This window comes from Nicotiana sylvestris, chromosome 1 (genome assembly GCF_000393655.2).
Source record: "Nicotiana sylvestris chromosome 1, ASM39365v2, whole genome shotgun sequence".
Classification (NCBI taxonomy): Eukaryota; Viridiplantae; Streptophyta; class Magnoliopsida; order Solanales; family Solanaceae; genus Nicotiana; species Nicotiana sylvestris.
The window spans coordinates 177,132,159-177,154,153 of NC_091057.1; the positions used below are offsets into that span (position 1 = coordinate 177,132,159).

Below are 21,995 nucleotides of genomic sequence, written 5' to 3' on the forward strand. Positions count from 1 at the left end.
CAAGGGGCCGAAAAATGATAAGGAGTACGTGCCTAAGGGAGGGTGCTACTTGTGTGAAGGATCACATCGGGCAAGTGAATGCTCAGAGCTGGGGAAGCTCACGGCAATTATAGGGAACTTTGCTCAAGCTCATAAGGATGACACAGGGGGAACCACATGTATTGGAGGGATGCGCTTGGAATCTAAGCTGAAAGTAGGGGATTCCAAAGCCTATCTTGGCACCATGCAAATAGAGCATGGTGGCAGCAAGAAAAGTTGGACGGACATAGTTGAAGAGGATGACGAGTTACAAAGTGATGGCATGCTATCAGACTCAGACGATGCACCCAGCAGAGGGTTTAAGTTTTCCAGTAAGGCTGGACCACAGAGGGAAGCCAAATAGGGAGTGGAAGCATGGACTCGATGCTTGAGAAGCTGCTAGACTTGGTTGAGTCATGGGAAGATTCACACCAAAAGCAAGGAGGGGCATCCGATGGGCGAAGGATGAAGGCCATCATTGCTAGCCATCCAAAGTACAAACGCGTAAGAAGAAAGGTAGCTGCTAGCTAGTACCTTGTGAAATGGGAAGGAGAACCGCTTCATAGGGCATCATGGCTAATGTTCAAAGATCTCTAGCGATGCCAAGGCGAGGTGCACGCATATGTGTCGATGCTTTATGCCGAGGGCGACACAAAATTGGGTGGGAGAGAGTGTCATGACCCGCCACACCATCATGCCACATAGGTGCCATTTGGCATATAGTTTTGTCATATGGAAGGATTTCATAAGTTATGGAAAAGATCTTGGTGGAATATTCTAGAACTATGGAGAATTTCCTTAGAAAAGTTCTAGATATTTATGCATTTGTAGGAAGGTTCTAGAGAAATATGGAGGTTTCCTTAGAAAGACCCTAGAACTCTATAGAATTGTTAGGAAAATCTTTATAAGAATCTAGCTGTATAGAATATTCTAGAGAAGAGACTTAGTTATAAATATAAAAGAATTTGTAGAACAATTATTATTTACTTACTACCCTAGGTGATTAGTATAAATAAGAGCATTCGTTTCTAATTCATCAGCAAAACAATTTCATGTGTGCACTTAGTTCACGAGTCACTTTCTTTCTCCCCTTCTCCCTATCTCTCTTTACCCTTATTTACTGTTTCTTTGTACAAATTGTCTAAAGTTCTCTGCACCAAAAACGAAACCGTTCATCTTCTATGGAGAGATAGCTTTTTTCTGTACAGAAAAGGCAAAAAAGAGAATCAAATTTCCACCCAGATAAGACCGTCACTTCACCGATCATCTTTTGCCGCTAATTCTGAGGTTTGCTTATCGACCCATTAGTTTTCTTGAATATATGTATCTATTTCCTACGAAATTTCAGCTTTTTAGCATCATCATCATTATTTTTTTTTGTGAATTCACTTGTGCTTACCCAAATTGTTTTTGTCGAAAATAGAGAAGCAGCTTTTTTTACTTGATTTTTTGGTTTTCAATAGTTTTCTTTTTCATACTATGGATCTGCAATTGAAAAGAGTTCAAATACTAGTTGTATCTATAGAATTTTATATTTTTCAATAGTGTAAAGTTTTTGAGCTTTCAGTTCTAATACTTCGCTCGGTGATATCTAGGAGTTGACTTTTTTTGCCTGGTTGAATTTACTTGTATAAACATGGTCAATGAGAATTCATATAACCGATCCTAACTTGTTTGGGACCGAGGCTTAGTTGTTCATGTTGTTGTTATACTGATAAAGTATTGTATTTACTGAATTGTGAAATTTTATCTGTTTATTATGGTGGGATAATTTTTGAAATTAAATCTTTTTCTGCATATTAATGTACTTTATTTCTTATACAGAAGGCACGAGGAATCAAATTTTCAGTTATTTAATGAAGAATGTTTGACCTTGTTGTTCCTTGAATGGTTGTTTACTGGAGCATTAGCGAAAAAAGAGGATGATTTTACTATCCACCAGAGAGAATTTTTTTATCTTTTCTTGTTGAGTAGTACAAGTTAGTTTTTTCTGGTACTTGTATTGAGTCATTCAATAAATTGTTGGTAAATCGCATCCTTTCTGTTTCATGAAACTCATAGGATAAACAAGATTTACTTTCTCTTTTGACACTATTGATGTTGCTTGGTTCTCATGCGCGCTGAAATGAAATCGACAAATGTTTTACCAATTATGTGTTTTAGCTTTTGCTCTTGTTGTGATTGCTACCGCATTGTCAGAATATTATAAACTGATACTATATATTGCTGAAAGTACTATCTTAGTGCATCAGAAATTATATAACCAATTTAGATTTTCATATATTTTTAGTTTTCACCAGTGAGATTATGCTCTAACCTTTCAAGGTATTAACTTTTTATAATTTGGATCTTCGACAGCGTTTCCTCACTAGTGCACTCAAGGCCTTGTTTTCTCATTGTTGGTCTAAATGCAAGGGAACAGAAGCATACTGGATTCCTTTCCAGAAACTATTGATCTTAATCAGGTATCTGTTTCAAATAATGCTTCTGTAGATCCGACTGCCCCTTGGGATAACATGCTAAATCCAGTAGAGGATCGATTATCAAATACCATGGTATCTTCTGGTCAAGAAAATCCTAGTTGCACTAACGCTGCTAGTTGTAACATTCAGAACCGCGGTGGGTGGGATCATGGTGGGTCGAGCTCCAGTGCTAATCTGCACAACAATGGACATGGTAGTGATTTGAAAATAGGACATGGTTGGGCTTCTTCGTCAAGTAATTATGCCACGACTAATCCAAAGTCAGAAGAAAGGCGATTTGAACCATCCAATATCTTCCTTCCTGAGAGTGCCGCTAGTGGATATGGTGGAAATTATATGTTTGGCAGCCCTCCAAATTTACCAAATCTTGCCTCGGTTCACAGTCCTGGGAATGCTAACTTAACTGGTGCGTACAACCATGGTGACACTCGGCTGGTCGTGAGACCAAGTGCATCTCCAATTGTCCCCACATCTAGTAGCAGATTGGAAGCTGAACGTCCTGCTTCCCATGTCTCTTACAATGTTGGCATGTCTTCAGGTAGTTCTAGCTATTGGGCAGGGACCCCTGATATATCAGGTTCTTCCATGGGTAATTGGGGTTTATCCTGCAAGCGCAAGGCCCTTGAAGGCAGTTCTAGACAGTCTTGTGGTGGTAGTTCAAGTTCCAATGCAGAACCCGAAAATGTTATGCAGCATAATTTTCCAAATCAATATGATACTTCCAGCGGCTTAAACGTATCACCAGCCTCTGCAAGTGTGCAAAATACTTGTTATTTAGAAAACCTTTTTCCAAGAAATGGGGTTGGTACAAGAGTGGCTGCTTCTGACATATTTCCTCCTTTAAGTGCTAGTGGAGTTGCGGAAACCTCTGCGGGAAGTTTTGGAGGTGGACCAAATCTTGGGAACCAAGATACAATTACATTTGGTTTTCTGCCAACTGGGAACGATTTAGGGCGTTCTAGTGTCGGCTCTAGCCTTGTGACTCCTCGAGCTATGCCAGTAACTAATTCCTTGAGCTCCAGACAGCCAATTCCACTGCCAACAAATTCAGGTAACCCAGGGAGCCATTCTGGTGTAATGCGCGTTTCTGGTGTTCCTAGAGGTTTGCATCCAGTTCCTTGGAACGTATCTCCAAATTCACGAGGTGGTAGTTCATCAAGTCCAAATATGGTTTCTGGAGATAGATATGCTGCCTTACAGGCTGAAGCTAACTTCAGGAGCTCAATAAGAAATAATAGGGAACCTCATCCATTTGTTCCTGCTCCTGAGACTAGAAATATGGTACATGATCCCACTAATTGGAGTTTAGCTACTTCAAATGCGAGCTATTCCAGAAACATGCCTTCTAGTTCTGCATCTGGCCATGGGTCAAGTGCACTAACTTTTCCTACTGCATGGATGCCTAATCAGAACTCAGCAACCAGTAGCAATCACAGTATTTCCGAATTTGCTCCTTGGACTCCTGTTGAGTCCGGGTCTGGAAGTCAGAGAGGTCCATTTTCCCTTCTGCCTTCAGCTGCATCTTCTTTGGAGGAGGCAGAGATGTCTTCCCGATCTAGTAGCCGTCGTAATCATCAACTTCACCTTAGATCAACTTCAGGGGCTGATTTTTCAGGAAATGATGTGGAAGGATGGCGTGGTTTAGCTGCTGATATCGAGGGTCGCCACAGACTGGTATGGGAGATTTGTGTTTGTAATAGTATCAAAACTGTATTACTTTGGTTTGTCCATCGACGTTTATCAACTGCTTCATCTTGTATCTGGTTATTGACTGTATAAATATTTTCACTTGTATGCTATATTGCTCTTGGAAGTGGACTCTTGCAGAAATGTAGGGCAAGACTTAGTACAATATACCCTTGTGGTCTGGCCCTTCCCCCGACCCTGACCCTGCGCATAGCAGGAGTTTAGTGCACCCGGCTGCGATACTTCTATTAATCTATTTATTTGCTATCCCCCTTTTTTCCTACTTGCGATGCTATGAAGACCGTTACATTTGATTGTTTTTTTTACTTAGGATTGGTGGATCTTGTGACTAGTGCTGGTCCAACGTTTAAGTGCATATATCGGTATCATACATGAAGAGAGCCACATGCTTCCTTATATATTTTCTGACTATTAGCTATCAAGACAGTTACATCAGTTGTTTATTTGATTATTTTTTCACCTAGGATAGGCGGATCTTGTGAGTTGTGCTGGCCCAACGTTTAAGTGCATATATTGGTATCATACGTGAAGAAAAGCACATGCTGGTAATTTTTTTGACAATCAGCATGTTAATACCCGCTTAGTGGGTTTAGAAGAAGGATTGCATTCTTACAGATATCTATGCTCTTCTAGAGCTGTGTTGCCCGGAACTTGTGACTTAGAATGAACATTTTTGTGTCAATGAATGTGAATTTAAGCACTTCCACCTAAAACAGAAACTGATACGTTATAGTTTCACTTTCGCTAGTAGTTGAGTGTGGCATGATCTCCTGTTTGTCAAATTCTATATTTTGTTGTGCTAAGTTCTCCACTTGAATCGATCCAGCTATTTTTATGCAACTTCTTTCTTTGATTTGAGATAGCTTTCACCTATCATTACTTTCCTCATTACTAACTAATTATCGCTGTTTGCGTTCAACAGATTCGTCAAGTCTTGCGTGCCATGCGGAGGGCCGAGAACATGCGATCCGAGGTTTTGTTTTGATCTTTATGATACTCCATTCAATATCTGCTAGTTTACATGTGTAATTCATATAAATAGCAAGCTACAAGCATGAACACCCGGTTCTGTTTTACCTTATGAAAAAAGAAAGAAAAAGAAGAAGCCCCATCTTTGATTGGAAGTTTCTGAATGCAAAAAGTTTATTATCTTCTTTGTAGGTCATGACCTGAAACCCGTGATGGTTGAAATTTCAATCAACTTGCTGAGATGTGAAAAGTTATAAAATTAAGTAGCTCTTGTAAGCTTTGCTCCGTAAGCTTTAAGTAGAAATATGGCCAGAATAGTTGCCTTGCCACTAATGGAAATCCAAAAGGAAAAGTAATTACCTATGTTCTGTAATTTGATATGAGTGAATTTTTTTACACCTCACTGCCAATTAGGTTATTTGGGTGAAAAATAATTCTAGAGTTTCTTTTTATGATGCTGGTAAGCCATGCTCCATAAGCTTTAGTAAAGAAATATCCTAATTATTTTAAAAATAAAAACCTTTAGCAAGAAAAATTTATAGCCGGATGATGTAGCCAATTGTGGGAATCTAAGAGGAAAACCAGTTACCTATCTTTTCTTCTCTTCTTTTTTAAGTGATATAGTTTTTTGATATAGCCTTTTTTAAGTGATATAGTTACCTGACTGGCAATTAGGCAGTGGTGCCACACTTGTCCAAGAGGTGTCAATTAACACCCCTTTGCTGGAAAATAACACTGTAGATCGGTAATTTTTTGAACCCCCTTGGTTTCTTTGTGTGATTATTTCTTTGTATTTTGACTCCCTTTATTGAAGATCTTGGCTCTGCACTGCAATTAGGTGATTTGGTGAAAGTATATCTCAGCATTTCCTTTAAGATGCAATATCTTTTTCTAACCTTTCTTTTAGTTTTAACTTTTCTTATTCCTCCTACCAAGATGTTTACTTTTTGTGTTTTTCATCTGATCACGCCCAAGTATGCCTTCTAAAAGACAAAGCGGTCGTTGCAAATATAATCCGGTTTTAAGTCCGGAGTCGAATCCTCAGGGAACTAACCTATCTATTACAACTCTTTGGCAATGCTATTATCAACTCAACCAATTTCTAGATGCAAGATTTTTATCAATCAATCTTGGGTCTTTGTTTAACTACTGCAAATAAAATTAGAAATAACAATATGCTAGATTAAAGATAATTCAATGGTAAAAAGGTCTAGGGCAGTGATTTCCCCAATTGCTAGTTTAGGTCTTGACTCTTTCGCTATAATCTCGCCGTAATACTTTATGAGGATTAAGAGCTATGGGTTATCGTGATTATCTCTCGATCAACTACAATAATTTACTAGAGCATTCTCTCGAACTACTCAAGCTGACAATATGTGCAGCTCTAAATTATCCCACTAAAGTTTTGTTATCTCTAAACCCACTTTTAAGTTCAAGTAATGAATCTCTTCAATTACCCAAAAGTGGTGTTGTTCAACAGCTGTCTAACCTAATATTCTTTCTCAAGCAATATGAGGTAATTAGACACGATCAATCAATGGCCCATTCAATTAATCACCATACAAAACGTAGTTGAACAATCATATAATAAATCCGGCTCGATTATAACAAGTTGAGTCAAAACTTCAACCAACAATTGGTTCCATCAATCCTAGATAATTGTTTAGCTACTCATAACAAAATAGAGTAAAACTACAAAGTTATTCATAATGTATAATTGCAAGAATTAAAAGAAGATAGAAAAACTCTAATGTTTGGTTGATCTTCTCACTCTTGTTCTTGCCTCCAAAGTAGTCTAAAAACAAGCTTTATTGTGTCTTGGGCGAGCTTCTAAAGTTTATAAGGGCTTGGAACAAGTTTTCCCTGAATTACACTTTGGTCCCCAATTTTCTGGCACTTGAACAGTTCACCGCGGTCGCGGCAAAACCGCGGCTCGACCGCTGTGAACGCTGAACATTCTGCCTCGCATAATTGATCTGCCGCGGTTCCACCGCGGTCGCGGTGGATTTCACTCAGTCCATTTTTGCTTCTTTACGGTGGATTTCACTCAGTCCATTTTTGCTTCTTTATGCTCGGGTACTTCTTGATTGGGCGTTTTCTTCACATTGGTGACTCCAAAACACTCCGTAGTGCTTCCTCACTTAGATTATTCCTTGCGAAGCAAAAGAACACCATTTAGAGCATTTTGTTATCAATTCGCCTATAAAACAACAATAAAGCATGGTAATATTAAGGTGTAAATATCATCTATATAGCCTAATATCACCATCCTATCTAGAGTTCATAGGTTCTTAGGGCCTAGTTATTTGATTTATCTTGATGATGACACTTTTTTTAATAATGGTTTTCAAGGAAATTAATTTGATATCAGTACCAAGAGGGTAATTTCAATATTACAAAATTCTGCACCTGAATAGAAATACACAATAAAAGTGTAACAAGTCCACAAAATCTGTCATATTAGTAGCAAAAATCCCTTTGTGCCAAAAGAATAAGTTTTGAATACATTTAAACTTTACAACAGAAACAGGTTCTTTCTTTCCTTCAAAGCATCTTTCATTCCTTTCCAGCCATATTGTGCAAGCAATATATAAGGGGATTGACTTCCAAATCTCCATCATCTCGTCAATTCTCTGTGCTTGCCAAATATTAAGCAGCTCTTTGAAGCTTTATGGCATCACACAGTGAAATCCAAAACATTCAGGAATAGTGACCAGATTTGTCTTGATATACTGCAAGAAGCATTAGGCGGCTCACTGATCCCTCTGAAAATTCACAACGGAAAGCATCTGCAATAAAGGATAAATCATGTGTCGAACAAGCACTATGTGCAGCTATACACCCAAAACAAGCAACGGACTGGATTGTGAAGGTTTCAAATGTTGATTCCTTGTTAGCAGGAAGTCACTTAATCTATATTTGTTTCCTCATTGCAGAGAAACGCCCATAGCCAGACTCTGGGACTCTTTTGCAAAATGCACTGTGCATGTTGCTTAATGCTAATGGAACAGCTTTTTTTAAGCTGACACCTTTCTATTTAGGGCCGAGTTACTTTTCTGGAGAAGGGAATTATTGGATCCTTTTGTAGACACCAAAGACACAATTCTCTCATTAATTTCCATGTTTATTTTTTATTTTCCACAGGACTATATGATGTTTGATCCATTTGTCAACGGCATCGGGGAGTTGCATGATAGGCATAGAGACATGAGGCTCGACGTCGATAACATGTCTTATGAGGTAAATATGGGTTGGGTTTACTGTCACTAAATTTGACAATAGATTTCTCACTGATTATCTCATTTATTAGGAATTATTGGCGTTGGAAGAACGTATAGGGAATGTGAACACCGGATTGAGCGAAGAAACCATTTTGCGCCATATGAAACAGCGGAAGCATGAGCCTATATATGGAGGGTCGTCGTCAAACTTGGAGCCTTGCTGTATATGTCGGGTAATAATCTTTTTTGACCATTTTACACGATAATTAGTTTCTATTACAAGAGAACAATTGTTGCAGGACACTCAAAACAATTTTGAGAATTGTTGCATAAACATTGTCGTCTTTCTTGTATGATTATCAGGAGGAATACATAACTGGAGATGAGATGGGCATATTGGATTGTGGGCATGAATTCCATTGTGGTTGCATAAAGCAGTGGTTGATGCTGAAGAATCTGTGTCCTATATGTAAGATGACAGCTTTAGATGCTTGAAATCCAACCAAATAAAGCTATTTTTCCTCTTCCGATACCCTCTTCTCCACCCCAACAAAAAAATCCCTGGAGAAGGGGGTGGGGTGGATAGGTTTGTTTTGGGGGGGGGGGGTTACATCTTAATTCTACATACTTTAGCACCTGAAACTGTTCATATTGCTCATGAGTAATACATGGGTTCAGGAACTGAAGAATGTGTTAGTGAGAAGACCTTTATGAGTCTTATTATTTAAAACGCATAGGAAATCCTTTTTCTTTAAAAGTCTTTTTGATACAAATCTTCTTGAGACATTGGGTTTGAATAATACTACATTATACCTTTAAGCGAACAATTTTTGTGTTTTTGCCCATTCCTTTGTTTTGTTGCATGGATGCAAAAAGTGAGATTTTAGGAGTTTCAAGAAACTTTAAAAATTGAGGTGTTAATGTTCTATATATCATGATTCTGATGTTACTAATAAGGTTGTTCTTCCTTTCCAACATAAATTATGCGCGGTGGGGGTCGTGAGGTCCATAAATCTTTGGGAAACTCCACAGTAACTGGAGTATATAGTGTTTAGCCTAGGGTTGGCTTCCAGATTATGTGTTTTTAAGTTCGTAAATTTTAGCTTAACTAAAGTTGCATTTTTATCAACGTCAGATCGACAAAACTAGCAAGAGAAAGATAACAGGAGTTTGCTCCAGATTAAAGATTTGAGCTTTGCAGTTTGCGACTTTTATTATATGTATTACAGCTTTCGTGCTTATTATATATATGTGTGTTATATCTACTACCTGTTGTTGCTTTTGCTCAGTTATCTTATCTTTTTGGCTGTTGTTACTGCTTCTTTTTCCAAGGCTTCTGCACTATCGTATTTCTGCTTTTCTTGAGCTGATGGTATCGGAAACAAGGTTTGTATACACACTACCCTCCCTAGACCTCACTTGTGGGATTACACTGGGTATGTTGTTGGACTATAACTTTTTTTTTTTTGCCAAATTTACTATTTGGTTTAAAAAGATTATAATTTTTAAAATTAACAAAAATGAGCATCTTGAATTAGTTCCTTCGTTCCACTTAGAGAAGGGCCCCCGTTGCAAGATAGTTGTAAATTAGTCGAGCTGAGACTTCGTTAAAAACACTAAAATGTCCAAACTTAGTTACATCTGCCTTCCAAAAGAGTCCAATGGTTAAACTTAAACGTAACACTTTCGTTTTGGTGAATTTTTTTCTGATGAGTATTTATCATTCACGAGTTGAGGCTCTATTAGCATTTCCTTAAGTCGACGTGTAAGATTACGTAAATTGCCAGTATTTTTTAGGGATTTTTACCTAGCTATACTATATTAGAAACTTATTTACCAATATTCTCTATATTTTGTAGTTTTTAATAAGTATCTAGGTTTTTATTATAAATTGTGTAGATTTCTCCTTAAAAGGCTCTCATCTCATTATTAGTGCCTTCAATTAAGAGATTCAATTATATCCTTTCCTTTTTTTTCCCTTTCCTTTTCTCTCTCTTTTTTTTTTTTACATCAAAATCCCTTAATCTACACCCTGAATCTCCATCTTCTCTCTTCCTACCATTGGCGACAACTTTATATTATCAAATCATCAATTGCATCGTTCTTTTGTTGGGAGACCGGACAACACTGAAAATGAAAAAATATTCAGGGATTGTATGATAACTGTATAATAATTGCATTTGAATTGTATCAGATATATCAATGCGTAAAACATAATTGTATCATACTTGTATCACAATTATATCTAACTTGTAGATGGTACACTAATATCCAAAATAATACCTGATACAATACTGATAAATTAATATATAATTATCATATTGTGATATAAACTGTGAAATTCGTCATGAACTCACAACTACTCATTATTCAGATACAAATTTGATACAATCCCGAAAGTATTCTTACACAATTCTGATACAATTATGATACAACTTAAAATCGATTCTAAACTTAAACTAATACAATATCGTATTATATTTGTATTAGCATTGTATCATATATTGTTTTAGGTACAAATTGCGATACAATTCTAGATTATGATACAACTTTGATCTTCATCTTTTTCAAGTTTCAATTTAAAACATCCACCTAGAACCAACTCTAAACTTAAATTATGATGCAATATTGTATTTTAATAGTGTTAGTATTGTATCAGAATTGTCTTAGGAATTGACGTATCAAATACAACTCAGATACAATTATGATACATTTATCATACAATCGCAATACAATTCCGAAACTTCTTCTTCCTCGAGTTTCAATCAAAAATTCAACCTAAAACCAACTTTAAACTTAATGAATCTCCCTTAAAATTGAGATATAAACTCTAAAGGATATTTTCAATCGTTTTCCAGAACACCCAATCCAAAAAAATCACAAATTCGTAAAATCTGAATATCTAATTCAAAGCTTCGAAACTTTTTAATGGTATGTCAATGACAGACCCCTCCACCTACAATTTCAGAGATAATGTTGATGGATTTGTCAATAATTGAAGCTTTTTAATGGTTGTTGGTGGAATTGATTCAGAGAAATATATGATGCTACAATTTTAGAGAGATAATAGTTTGATTTGTATGAGGGAGAGAGAGATATTGGTTGATTTGTATGAAAGAGAGGTGATGATTTTGGGTATCAGTGGGTTTCTTACGGTGGGTAAGTACAAAGATAGATGATAGTTTTCTAATCCTCTAAAAAAGGAAGAGTGTCTTAAATATAGGGGATCATGTGTAACTGATACCCGGTATTTAAGGTATGTTTCATTTTCTCCTTTTTATGGTTTTGTATAACACTAGTAAATATAGGTATATAAATTAATTAATAAGGAACCTAAATAAATATAGTAAATAGGTTTCTGTTATAGTTAGGTGTGTACATAGGTCGAGTTGGTTCGGATTTTACGATTACCAAACTAAACCAATTGTGTCGGGTTATTAAATCTAAAGACCAAACCAAATCAATAAAACTCGGGTTTTTCAATCTCGGTTTTTCTCGGGTTTTCGGGTTTTTTCGTTTTTTCTCCCAGTAAAATCTTCGTAGAACAAAACATATAACTTGTACTCAAAATATTCTTTAATCCTTGTAAGATACAACTATATAAAGTATTTTCCAAGAAAATAATTCAAAATATGAGATGTGTCATGGCATTGTCCTAAAATATTCAACAATAAAGACAATAAAATTATGTAATAAGAATATTGCTAATTAAAAAACCATAATAAAAACAAACATAATCTAAAGTGTTAAGTCATGCTAAAGTAAGTAGACTAATGAGGGAGTATTAATTACATGACTAAATGCTAAAGAAAAGATAAAAATAGGTTATGCATTATTATCTAAATTATTGCAATCCAAAAATTTATATTCATTACATTCTCGTTCGTAGTATTGACTATTGAATTGAATATTTTCTATTAGCATTAGTGTTGATTTGACTTTGGTTTGGGCTTTTGTTAATATTATTTAATTTACTAATATAAATGGCTATAAAACTTATTGGAACAGTCAAAAGTTCTAAGTTCAACCTTAAAATAATATCTTAAAAGATAAATTTATAAATTTTTTTAAGAAATATTTATAAATTACATCACAATAAATATATTTATATATTAAATATATCTAAAACTTTTATATATAATGTCGGGTTGGTTTGGTTTCGGTTTGACTTTCTTTAGTTAAAACCAAACCAAACCAATTATGGTCGGGCTTTTTTTTTCCAACACCAAACCATAGTCGATTTTTTTTTTCCGGTTTGACTCGGATTATCAGGTTGGTGCGGTTTGTCAGTTTCCTTTGTACACCCCTAGTTATAATATAGTTAGGTAAATATCGCTATTTTCTAAACCTTATTCTTGTGAGAGAGTATTAGAAAAATATGTAATAAAAAACATAGCATTTCAAATGCCGATTGAATACTAAATTTAGAAGAGAAATCGGAATAGAACAAAATAAGGAGGCCGCCTATAAGAGAAGGTTTTTTTAAGGGAAAAAATATTTGATCATAATTTGTTTGGCATGGTGTTACTTTAAATTTTGACACAAGATATATATACCTAAAATTGTATAGGTCAAAATCTGCCCCAAGAGAATTTAGCATGAAGTGGTATTATGGAAAGCGATGTGGTCGAGGTCGACTAGTAAACAGTGGAGTTCGAAACCGGGCGTTCAATAAAGGCCGAGGTCAGATATCAAGGACAGTACTAACAACTAATTTTTGTAATATGATATTTAATAGAAAATTCCATTGAATATTCTATGTACTTGTACTTTTAGGATTGATTGAGGATATATCCTATATAAATAGAAAAGAGATAAGGGAAAAGGGCATGTAACGTTCATTTAATAAGAACACTTTTTGAGAAGGAGACCCTCTCTCTAGAAAAGATACAAACACTACCTTTCTAATAAGATTCTACCATCCATTATTCCATACTTTTATAATTCTAATATTCTAGGATTTGTTTGTCACTCATTACTGTGAGAAAGAAGAATCATTCACCTCATTCAATATTGGGTGAATCATTCTCCCTATTTACGTTAGTGCCATTTATTGTTATTCATTATTTGATATTCTCTTATCATTACTCAAACCTCTCAGAATATTAAATGCACACTACATTTAACCCCTCACCAACACTATCTTGCAATATTTGTGTTAACTAATTATAAATCTAGGAATATTATTATTAACTTGGTTTAACCCCTTATTACATAAAATTAATTAGTTTAACCAAAGATTTATACTTTTTGGTCAAACAAAAATACAATGGTGCTCTTGTGCCCAAATAATTTGTTTTTTTATTAGTGGGAGTTTATAACAAATAATGGAAATACAAAAGTAAAGTAGTCTCTAACATAGAAAAAGTCAAATTTTTCTGAAAAAGAATAAAAAATTATTGCCAAATAAATTAGGATGATAGAAGTATTATCTTTAAAATAGAGAATTCTCATATACATATACAGCTTCACATACGAGTATAAAAAGGAGAGGGAAAAGTGTGAAAATATTGGGTGTCTAAGTATTTTTCGGGTGGCAGTGTGGCAAAGAGAAAAGAGCCAAAAACCGCTAAGAGACATAAAGTCATCATTACATTTTATAGCAAACGCAAGCATACCGATTTTTTTTTTTTTTTTACCATACCCGCTTTGAAATTCTACAAGTTATCTTTCGTGGTTTTTAAAAATAGTTATTTTAAATTATTTATCATTTTAAAAGTTTAAGATAGAATTAATTTTTTATTATTTTATTTTTAATAATAATTATTTTTAAAAATGAAGATAATATATAAATATTTAATGAATAAAAATTATATTTTAAGATATAAATAAGGATAAAATAATTAAAATTCCTTTTAATTAATATTTTCCTAAAAAATATTTAAAAAAAAAATATAACAGATAATTTGAGATGGAACGAGTAATACAGGTGTGGTGTGGCCATAAAATACACAAAAATCAACAATTGAAAACGACTCACATTCTGCCAATCTCGATCTCTGCAACCCTCTTTACGTCACGCCACAGACAACTATTCCTCCTATCTTCCCCTCCTCACATACTAAATTTAGTACTATACGATTTTGCGTATAAATTTAATTTATGTATTATACAGTGAGGTTGTAAATGTATTACAATATACAGATGAAATGAATTTGAATCTATAAAAAAATTGTGAAACTTGTGTTAAATAGTGTCTGGTTATTAGACAATATCAAACACTTGAAAGCTTAAATGGTTCGTATAAAAATTAAAAGAAAAATAGTGTTTGGTACGCGCATTGGAGCTTCGACTAATTCATACTTTATTTGACAATATAAGGCGTTAAATAGACAGATCCAAAATTTGAAGTTTATTGATTCCTACGACGACCTTAAGTTAATATACACGAATAATCGATGCACAATCAAATACTTTATAAATACTTATTTATATATAAAGTTTGGACAAAAGTAATTTGTGTTCCCACATAGCTTAAGTGGTAGATCGATCCGCTCGTATTAAAGACAAATGTAGCATTTGAATCATTGCCTTAAGATGTAACGCTCGTGGTTTGTGTTGATAATAATGAAACTGTTAGTATTAGTCACAAGATAAGAACAGATTAAACTCAGACAAGCCTTACACATTATGCTCCTCCCTGTCAAAAAACTGCTTTCACATTATGCTCCTCTCTGTAAAAAAAAAAAAAAAAACAGCAAGAGAAGAGCTGTCAATTATTCTGCGCTAATTAAAAATGGTTAAGTCATTAGAGGCATGTAGCATCCTCGCTAGAAGATTAAATATAATGATTTTTTTTTGTTTAAGGAAAATGAATATTGCATGATAAAAGGTTTAATTCACGGGGAAAAACACATTATGTATTGTTATTAGATAAATAGGCACACTTTTGATTTTGAAACAATAATAAGGGATATTATCACTTTTAGCCCGCGTCAGAAACTATTTACATTCGGGAGCTGAAAAAGTGTATAAAGTTTGTTTAATTTTTGTATATAACATACAATATATATATACAAAAAATATACACTTTTTTGATTGCTATTTTGAGAGCGGTTATACAGTATCATTTTTTCAATAATAAAGCCTCAATTCCAAACAAGTTCAGAACGGCTATATGAATCCTCACTGACCACCTTTCTTCCTTTAAACTCAACTCAAAATATAAATATTATTTCAAAATATAAAACTTGTGTTTAGATAGATGAGATTTGGATAAGAAAATCTTGATTCGGTTGTAATCTAGGAAATTAGACTAATTAATCAGTAGATTGAAATGTGAGTGAGATCATTGGGGGAATTGGGGCCCCTATTGAGTGAGAAACAAAATATGTGTACAAAAGTGCTTTAGCTACCGTTTTTTGTTTTGAAGCCAGTAACGGCATTTTGGCTTATGATTGTATTTTGGTTTGTTCTCTTTCCCATCGAATCATCCCTTGTATATCTCTACTATCTTTTCTCACCCTTCTCCACTTCTCTTCCTATTCAATAGTCATCCTTCTCAATCCTCATTTCTCCTTTTTTTTTCCCTCTACACTTCCCCCTACCCCAAAAAAAACCCTTATCTTCATATAGAATATACATATATATAACTTAGTATACGCTATCAGATCATCTAAAAAATGAATGAAGGGAGTGGCCGTGATTGTTTGATATGGGACAATCAAGGGTGGTCATTTTTAAACTCGAATAACTTAGATGGGAGTGAAGAGAAATTTGCGGGTGACAAGTTGTCAGATCCAAATACTAGTCATGATCAGCCGCGGACCGCTGCTAAGGAGACTAAAGCGGCTGCCCGCGGCAGAAAAAGAAGTGCGAGTGGCCGCAAAGAAAGTGATGAAGTAAAGTGTGGTGGTATTGGAGGTGGTGAAGGAGAATCAGATCATGAGATACACATATGGACAGAGAGAGAAAGGAGAAAGAAGATGAGGAATATGTTCTCTAATCTTCATGCTTTGCTTCCTCAACTTCCTCCTAAGGTATAAATTTTGTTTATTCAAATAGAAAGTGGTTGGCTTTTTGTTCAAAATCCATCGATCAAGTAAAGGAAACTAAGTGGAATTCATAAATATTTCAAACTTATTTTCTTATAATTTTTTTTGGCCACACCGGCCCCTATTAATTCTTATTCCCCTACTTAATAATTTTGAAAAATGAAAAAATAAAAGCGCGTTTATTCCCCTACTTAATAGTTTATTACTCTCTAGTAATTTTCTTTTTATTGTATATATTATAAAGTACAAATACGGTTCATTAATAATGTCTCAAACAGTTCAGACAAGGTGACATATAAATTCCCCTTCTTATTATATGTATATATAATTCTATATGTTGATTACAAATGTAATAATCAAATTACATGCACTTGGTTTTCCCACAAAATAGAAGGAAAAACAATATAGAACTTCCGGGTTTTTCGCATGTCTTGTATAAGATGCCTCGTACCAATTTTTTTTTTTTTTTTTACAAACACTATTCATATAAAGAAGATTTAAATTATTTATGTATCTTAATCTGCCTTATTTTCCGGGTTACTTATAACTAGCAACGTAGAGTTTAACTTAAAACTATTAGACAGTGCAAAAAATTACACTACCATGTCATTTAAAAACCTATTACATGCATAGGCAAAGTTACGTAGCTCTAAGGGTGGTCAATTGACTACCCTTCGTTGAAAAATTACATTGAACACCTTTTATCGGAATTTTTTTTACTTTTTTTAAATTTGAACACCCTAGATAAAATTCCCTGTTTCGCCACTGATTATATGAAACTAGCAAAACATGGTTAATGACCCCTATGAGAAAAATTCATTTACACTGTCAGTGTATAAAAGTTAAAATCGCGTTTATATTTGCAGGCTGACAAGTCCACCATTGTTGATGAAGCAGTGAACTACATTAAAACACTGCAGAATACTCTTCAGAAGCTTCAAAACCAGAAGCTAGAAAAGCTTCATTGCTTAACAGCTACAATGAATAGTAATGATCTTTCGATAATTACTTCACAGAAATTACTAGAGAGTAATAACAGGGAACTATTTTTGGCTGATCAAGGATCTACTAGTAACTCAACTGCTATTACACCAACCAATAATAATAATAATAATAATACAACTCCATTTTTGAATATTCCAACAGTATTTCAAACATGGACTTCTCCAAACGTGATACTAAATGTTTGTGGAGAAGAAGCTCATATTAGTATTTGTTGTCTCAAGAAACCTGGAATTTTAAGTGGCATTTGTTTTGTTTTGGAGAAATATAAGATAGGGATGGTATCTGCTCAAGTTTCATCAGATCATTATAGAAGCTTGTACATGATTCAAACCCATGTAAGTCCATTCTCCATTCTCTATAATCTCCTTTCTTCTTATTTCTTACTCAAGAAAATAACAAGCAAATAGTAAAAGTTAGATTTATGCTTCAAAAAGAATGTTGGTGTTTACTAATTAATCCACTTAATTATTGGTATTGATTTGTGATATGGTTAGGTTGGTCGTTCTGAAGATTGTGTGAATTAGGTTTTCTTGTTATTATCAGAAGAAAATACAGGTTTTGAGCATCCTAAACCTAAATAAGGAGAAGCTATTTGAGTCATTATAATATCATAGCATACTAATCATCATTAATGTCAGGGTAATGTAACACACACACACATGCATAAAGACATTAGTTTTTATTACATAGTTCATCGAGTCCAAATTTATTTATTTTGGCAAATTATATTTGTCTCAAAATGTTTAAAGCTTTAGAAAAACAAGAAGTATTTAACAGTTTTCTTTTTTCAAATTGATCACCTTTACTACTGCTCTAATTGTGTGAAGTGAGATATTTACTTCAAATAGAAATAAATGATAGTAGTGGGTATTAATTAAATATCTTTCTCAAGAGATATCCGGGATAATATTTTTTTTTCCTTCTAAAAGCTTCCCTCACCTAACCTGGCCCGGGGTTGGGTTTGTTTGAAAATTTTCTTTTTACGACGTAATCCACAAAATTTTTGATTTTTCAGAAATTATGTTAATGACTTGGTTCTGAAAACATGTTGAATTGAATATTCATAGGCAACAGGTGGAAGTACATTGAATCAATTCTCGGAAGCATTGACAGTGGAAGAAATATACAAACAAGCAGCAGAAGAGATAATGTTGTGGGCAACTTCCAAATGATACAGCTATCTAGCCAAATTCACAAAAAAGTTACGAGAGTTGAAGAATTTTGCGAGTTTTTTAAATGACAACAGTGGAATTTGGTCAATTTTCTTCCAAAGATATTATAAGGAAATTCTTGGTTTCACTTTTCAGCAGTGGCAGCTATAAGAAGAATATAGCGAGGTTTTATTTTATGTAGATGCTCCGCTTTTATTTATTTTAATTATCTAATTCTTCTCTTATTGTCCCTTCAGAAATTAAAAAGAAAAAATTTGCAAGCTTAGAATATCATCAACTAGGATGGATAATGGGATGCGAAAATGCGAAAATGCGAAAAGAGATACTACTATTGACTATTGCTGAAATTCCACCAATAGTATTTCTCTATCCTAATTTATTGTATTGATATATTTAAGTTTAGTAACAACCAATTAGTGCAAGAAGGGGGTAAAAGATCTGTGATTGATCTAGAAATATAGTCTTGTGCTCGTTTTACTAGCTTTTGAAGGTATGTAGGACTCGTGCAAGAAATGCTTGTTATAGGACGTTTAAAAAATTATGTTATTTTTAATATCAATGATGAAGAAAACGTGAGAAAAATGTCGAATACATATATGGTATGTCCTCGCTTCAATTAAGAGGTGAACTTTTCTCTGGGCATTTTTAAATTGGTTGAGGGATATTTCAGATTGTTCTTCACCTACAATAAATAGGATATCTGTTTACCTCGAAAATACTAGTAAAAACTAAATTTGATTTGTGGTTTTAAAGATATGTGATTTAGTTCAATACTAATTAATAATCAAGAAATTTGAAATATAGATGAAAGAAATATGTAAGAACAAACCAGTAGATAAATCAGTCTGGACCTCGAGCCCAAGTGACCTTGAGATTGGTCAAGAACAGTAAAGCTAAAGGACAATTCTGATGAACAATGAGCAAAAAGTAGAGAGTATATTCTTTGTCCATGATTAGATGATCTTTATAAATGATTGGGGTCCCCTTTATATAATAGGGAAACCCTAAATAAGGTACATTTCCATTTACAGTAAGGATTCTAATTGGGACAACTGTCTCACCGCCTAGTACGGATTCGTACTAGGTCGTACGAATAAATTTCGGAATTTACGCCATGATCTTGGGGGCGTGGCGGGAATCTTGTCCTTTTGTAACAAACTCATAACGGCATTATCTCGAGGCCGGTCATGTTCGACCTCGATGTTCATCGGACACTTAGATCTTCGAAGCCTCCCATCGGGCTCGCTCCTGGTCTATTTTGATCTCGCTCTTGAAGTGACCTTCGAGCCCACGAAATCGGGTAGCCCCAATTTCTACCGTATACAGATAGTCCCCGCGTTTCTTAGAGTATAACAACAAGAAACGAATTGAGTCCTTGATCTTTATCCCGATTTTCCATGACATCATCATCGTGACATAAGCAACTGAGGAAACGAAAGCTTGGAAGTTGGCCTTTCCCGAGGAAAACTCCAAGAACTTTTAGCGAGTCCGGCGGCGGGGAAGATTCTGAGGGCGAAGACACTTCTGTCGATAAGGACCGTGCTGCTTAGGTTTCGTACTCTTAGTAATTTTTTGCTTTTGAGGTTGATCGGCCCTTGCGAGGAACTCTTGATCGTGACCTATAGCTCTTGTAAAAAGGTTTATACAAAGCCTTTTTCCTTGCATGGCTTCTGAATCTATTACCCTTTTGTGTGGGTCAAAGCGCCTCATCATAAAATTCCTTCTGAATGTCCAAAGTTTGAGATAGTAATGACCGACAATAAGTTCTGCCCTCAAATGTTTCGGATCAATGGTTCCCGAATGACCATTCGAACTTGAGTTTATGTAGCTTTTAGGCTCAACAGTCGATAAGGTAAGGAGGGCTTGATAGTTGAGTGAGTGCACGCTCAAACTTGAAATGAAAATAGCCCTTAGGCCTTATGGCCAAGTGAGGACATGCTCGCACTTGAGATGAGGTGGCCCTTGGGCTCGAAAGATAGCCCCCGAGTGAGAATTTTCTCGAACTCGGATAGCCCTTGGGCTTAGTAATCAAGTGAGTACTTGCTCGAACTAGAGATGAAAATAGCCCTTAGGTTTTATAGTCGAGTGAGGATTTGCTCGAACTTGAAGTAAAGTTAGCCCATAGGCTTTATGGATAGTCCCCGAGTGAGGGTTTTCTCGAACTCGGGTTAAGATAGCCTTTGGGATTTTATGATCGAGTGAGGACTTGCTCGAACTTGAAATAGAGTTAGCCCTTAGGCTTCATAGATAGTCCCCGAGTGAGAATTTTCTCGAACTCGGGTAGCCCTTGGGCTTAGTAGTCGAGTGAGTACTTGCTCGAACTCGAAATGAAAATAGCCTTTAGGCTTTTTTATAGTGCCCTTAGGCTCTTTTAGATCGACCCTTAGGCTCTTTAAGTTGGGCCAATTCGGCCTCTAAGACGGCTATAATTTTTTTCTACTTTTCGGCTGAAAGACTTAGTGAAAATTTCTTTATGCCTTAGCATGTGTTTTTTTGTATCCGTTGAGTTTTTCGAGGGTTCAATCGATTAGAACCCGTTTGTGTTAATACTTCTTAAGGATTTTTCGAAGGCTGATATTTATCGAAGCCTTTAATTATTCGAAGGCTGATTTTATCGAAGCGCTTCTGCTTTTGGCGAGGGTAGCCAAGTTTAACCGATTTTTTGAAGTATTTGAAGGCCTTTAATTTATGGCGGAAGTAGGACGTCTCCGAGCCGCATTATTTCGACCATAGCCTTTTATATGACCGTAGTCTTTAATATGGCTGTAGCCTTTAATATGGTCGTAGCCTTTAATATGGCCGTAGCCTTCGGGTATGTCTCTTGGACTTGTTTCCCGATAACTATTCGAACTTGTCCGAAAGGTTAGTTCTCGAGTATGATGGCCTTGGCCTTTTCCTCGAGCGATGCCTCTTTGAGGTCTTATAAATTCGAGTTCAGATACTCGAACGCGTTGACTGTCGATGATAGTCCCCGAGTATTCGAGGTGTATTTGCGTTTTGGCCCTTGAGCCATTTCTCGTGGAATCACAAGCATGCTGTTCGTATAGTAGCAAGTTTCTTTGATGCACAAAGTGTTCTGATATAGAAAGAATGCTTCTTTGGATAATTGATACATGCGTACATGTTTTGCCATCGGGGATCAACTATTCTATATGGACACGGTTCATCGGACCGTTTGGCCCATTACAAAGTTTTCCCATTGAGACCCGATGTCCTGAAGTGATTTCCTTGCAACAAAGTAAACATTTGAGGTCAATGCCCTTAAGTACTTGAGCTTTATTGTAGGGAATCTCGGATACCGTTGAATTGCTCTAAGTTAACACGACAACGGTTGCCTCATTAAAAATCTCGCCGGAAAAACCCATTTGGGACAAAAACCACTCAAAGGGAAAAAGATTGCAACGCGTGCTACCCAGTGTTAGTCGA

At 35.3% G+C, this 21,995-nt stretch overlaps 2 protein-coding genes across 2 annotated transcripts; both read left to right on the forward strand.

The window, feature by feature from the left end:
- Window positions 1–1,056: 1,056 nt before the first annotated feature.
- LOC104227413 (E3 ubiquitin-protein ligase MBR2-like) lies at window positions 1,057–9,243 on the forward strand. Its single transcript, XM_009779656.2, has 6 exons — window positions 1,057–1,305; window positions 2,377–4,175; window positions 5,131–5,181; window positions 8,322–8,417; window positions 8,488–8,631; window positions 8,762–9,243. Exons 2-6 carry the CDS (start codon window positions 2,427–2,429, stop codon window positions 8,891–8,893), a joined length of 2,172 nt encoding a protein of 723 aa, XP_009777958.1. The 5' UTR covers window positions 1,057–1,305; window positions 2,377–2,426; the 3' UTR covers window positions 8,894–9,243.
- A 6,626-nt stretch (window positions 9,244–15,869) lies between these two features.
- On the forward strand, window positions 15,870–18,587 carry LOC104227414 (transcription factor bHLH95-like). The gene is made up of 3 exons (XM_009779657.2): window positions 15,870–16,377; window positions 17,259–17,732; window positions 18,465–18,587. The coding sequence occupies exons 1-3, from the start codon at window positions 16,021–16,023 to the stop codon at window positions 18,567–18,569; spliced, it is 936 nt and encodes a 311-aa protein (XP_009777959.1). The 5' UTR covers window positions 15,870–16,020; the 3' UTR covers window positions 18,570–18,587.
- Window positions 18,588–21,995: the final 3,408 nt, after the last annotated feature.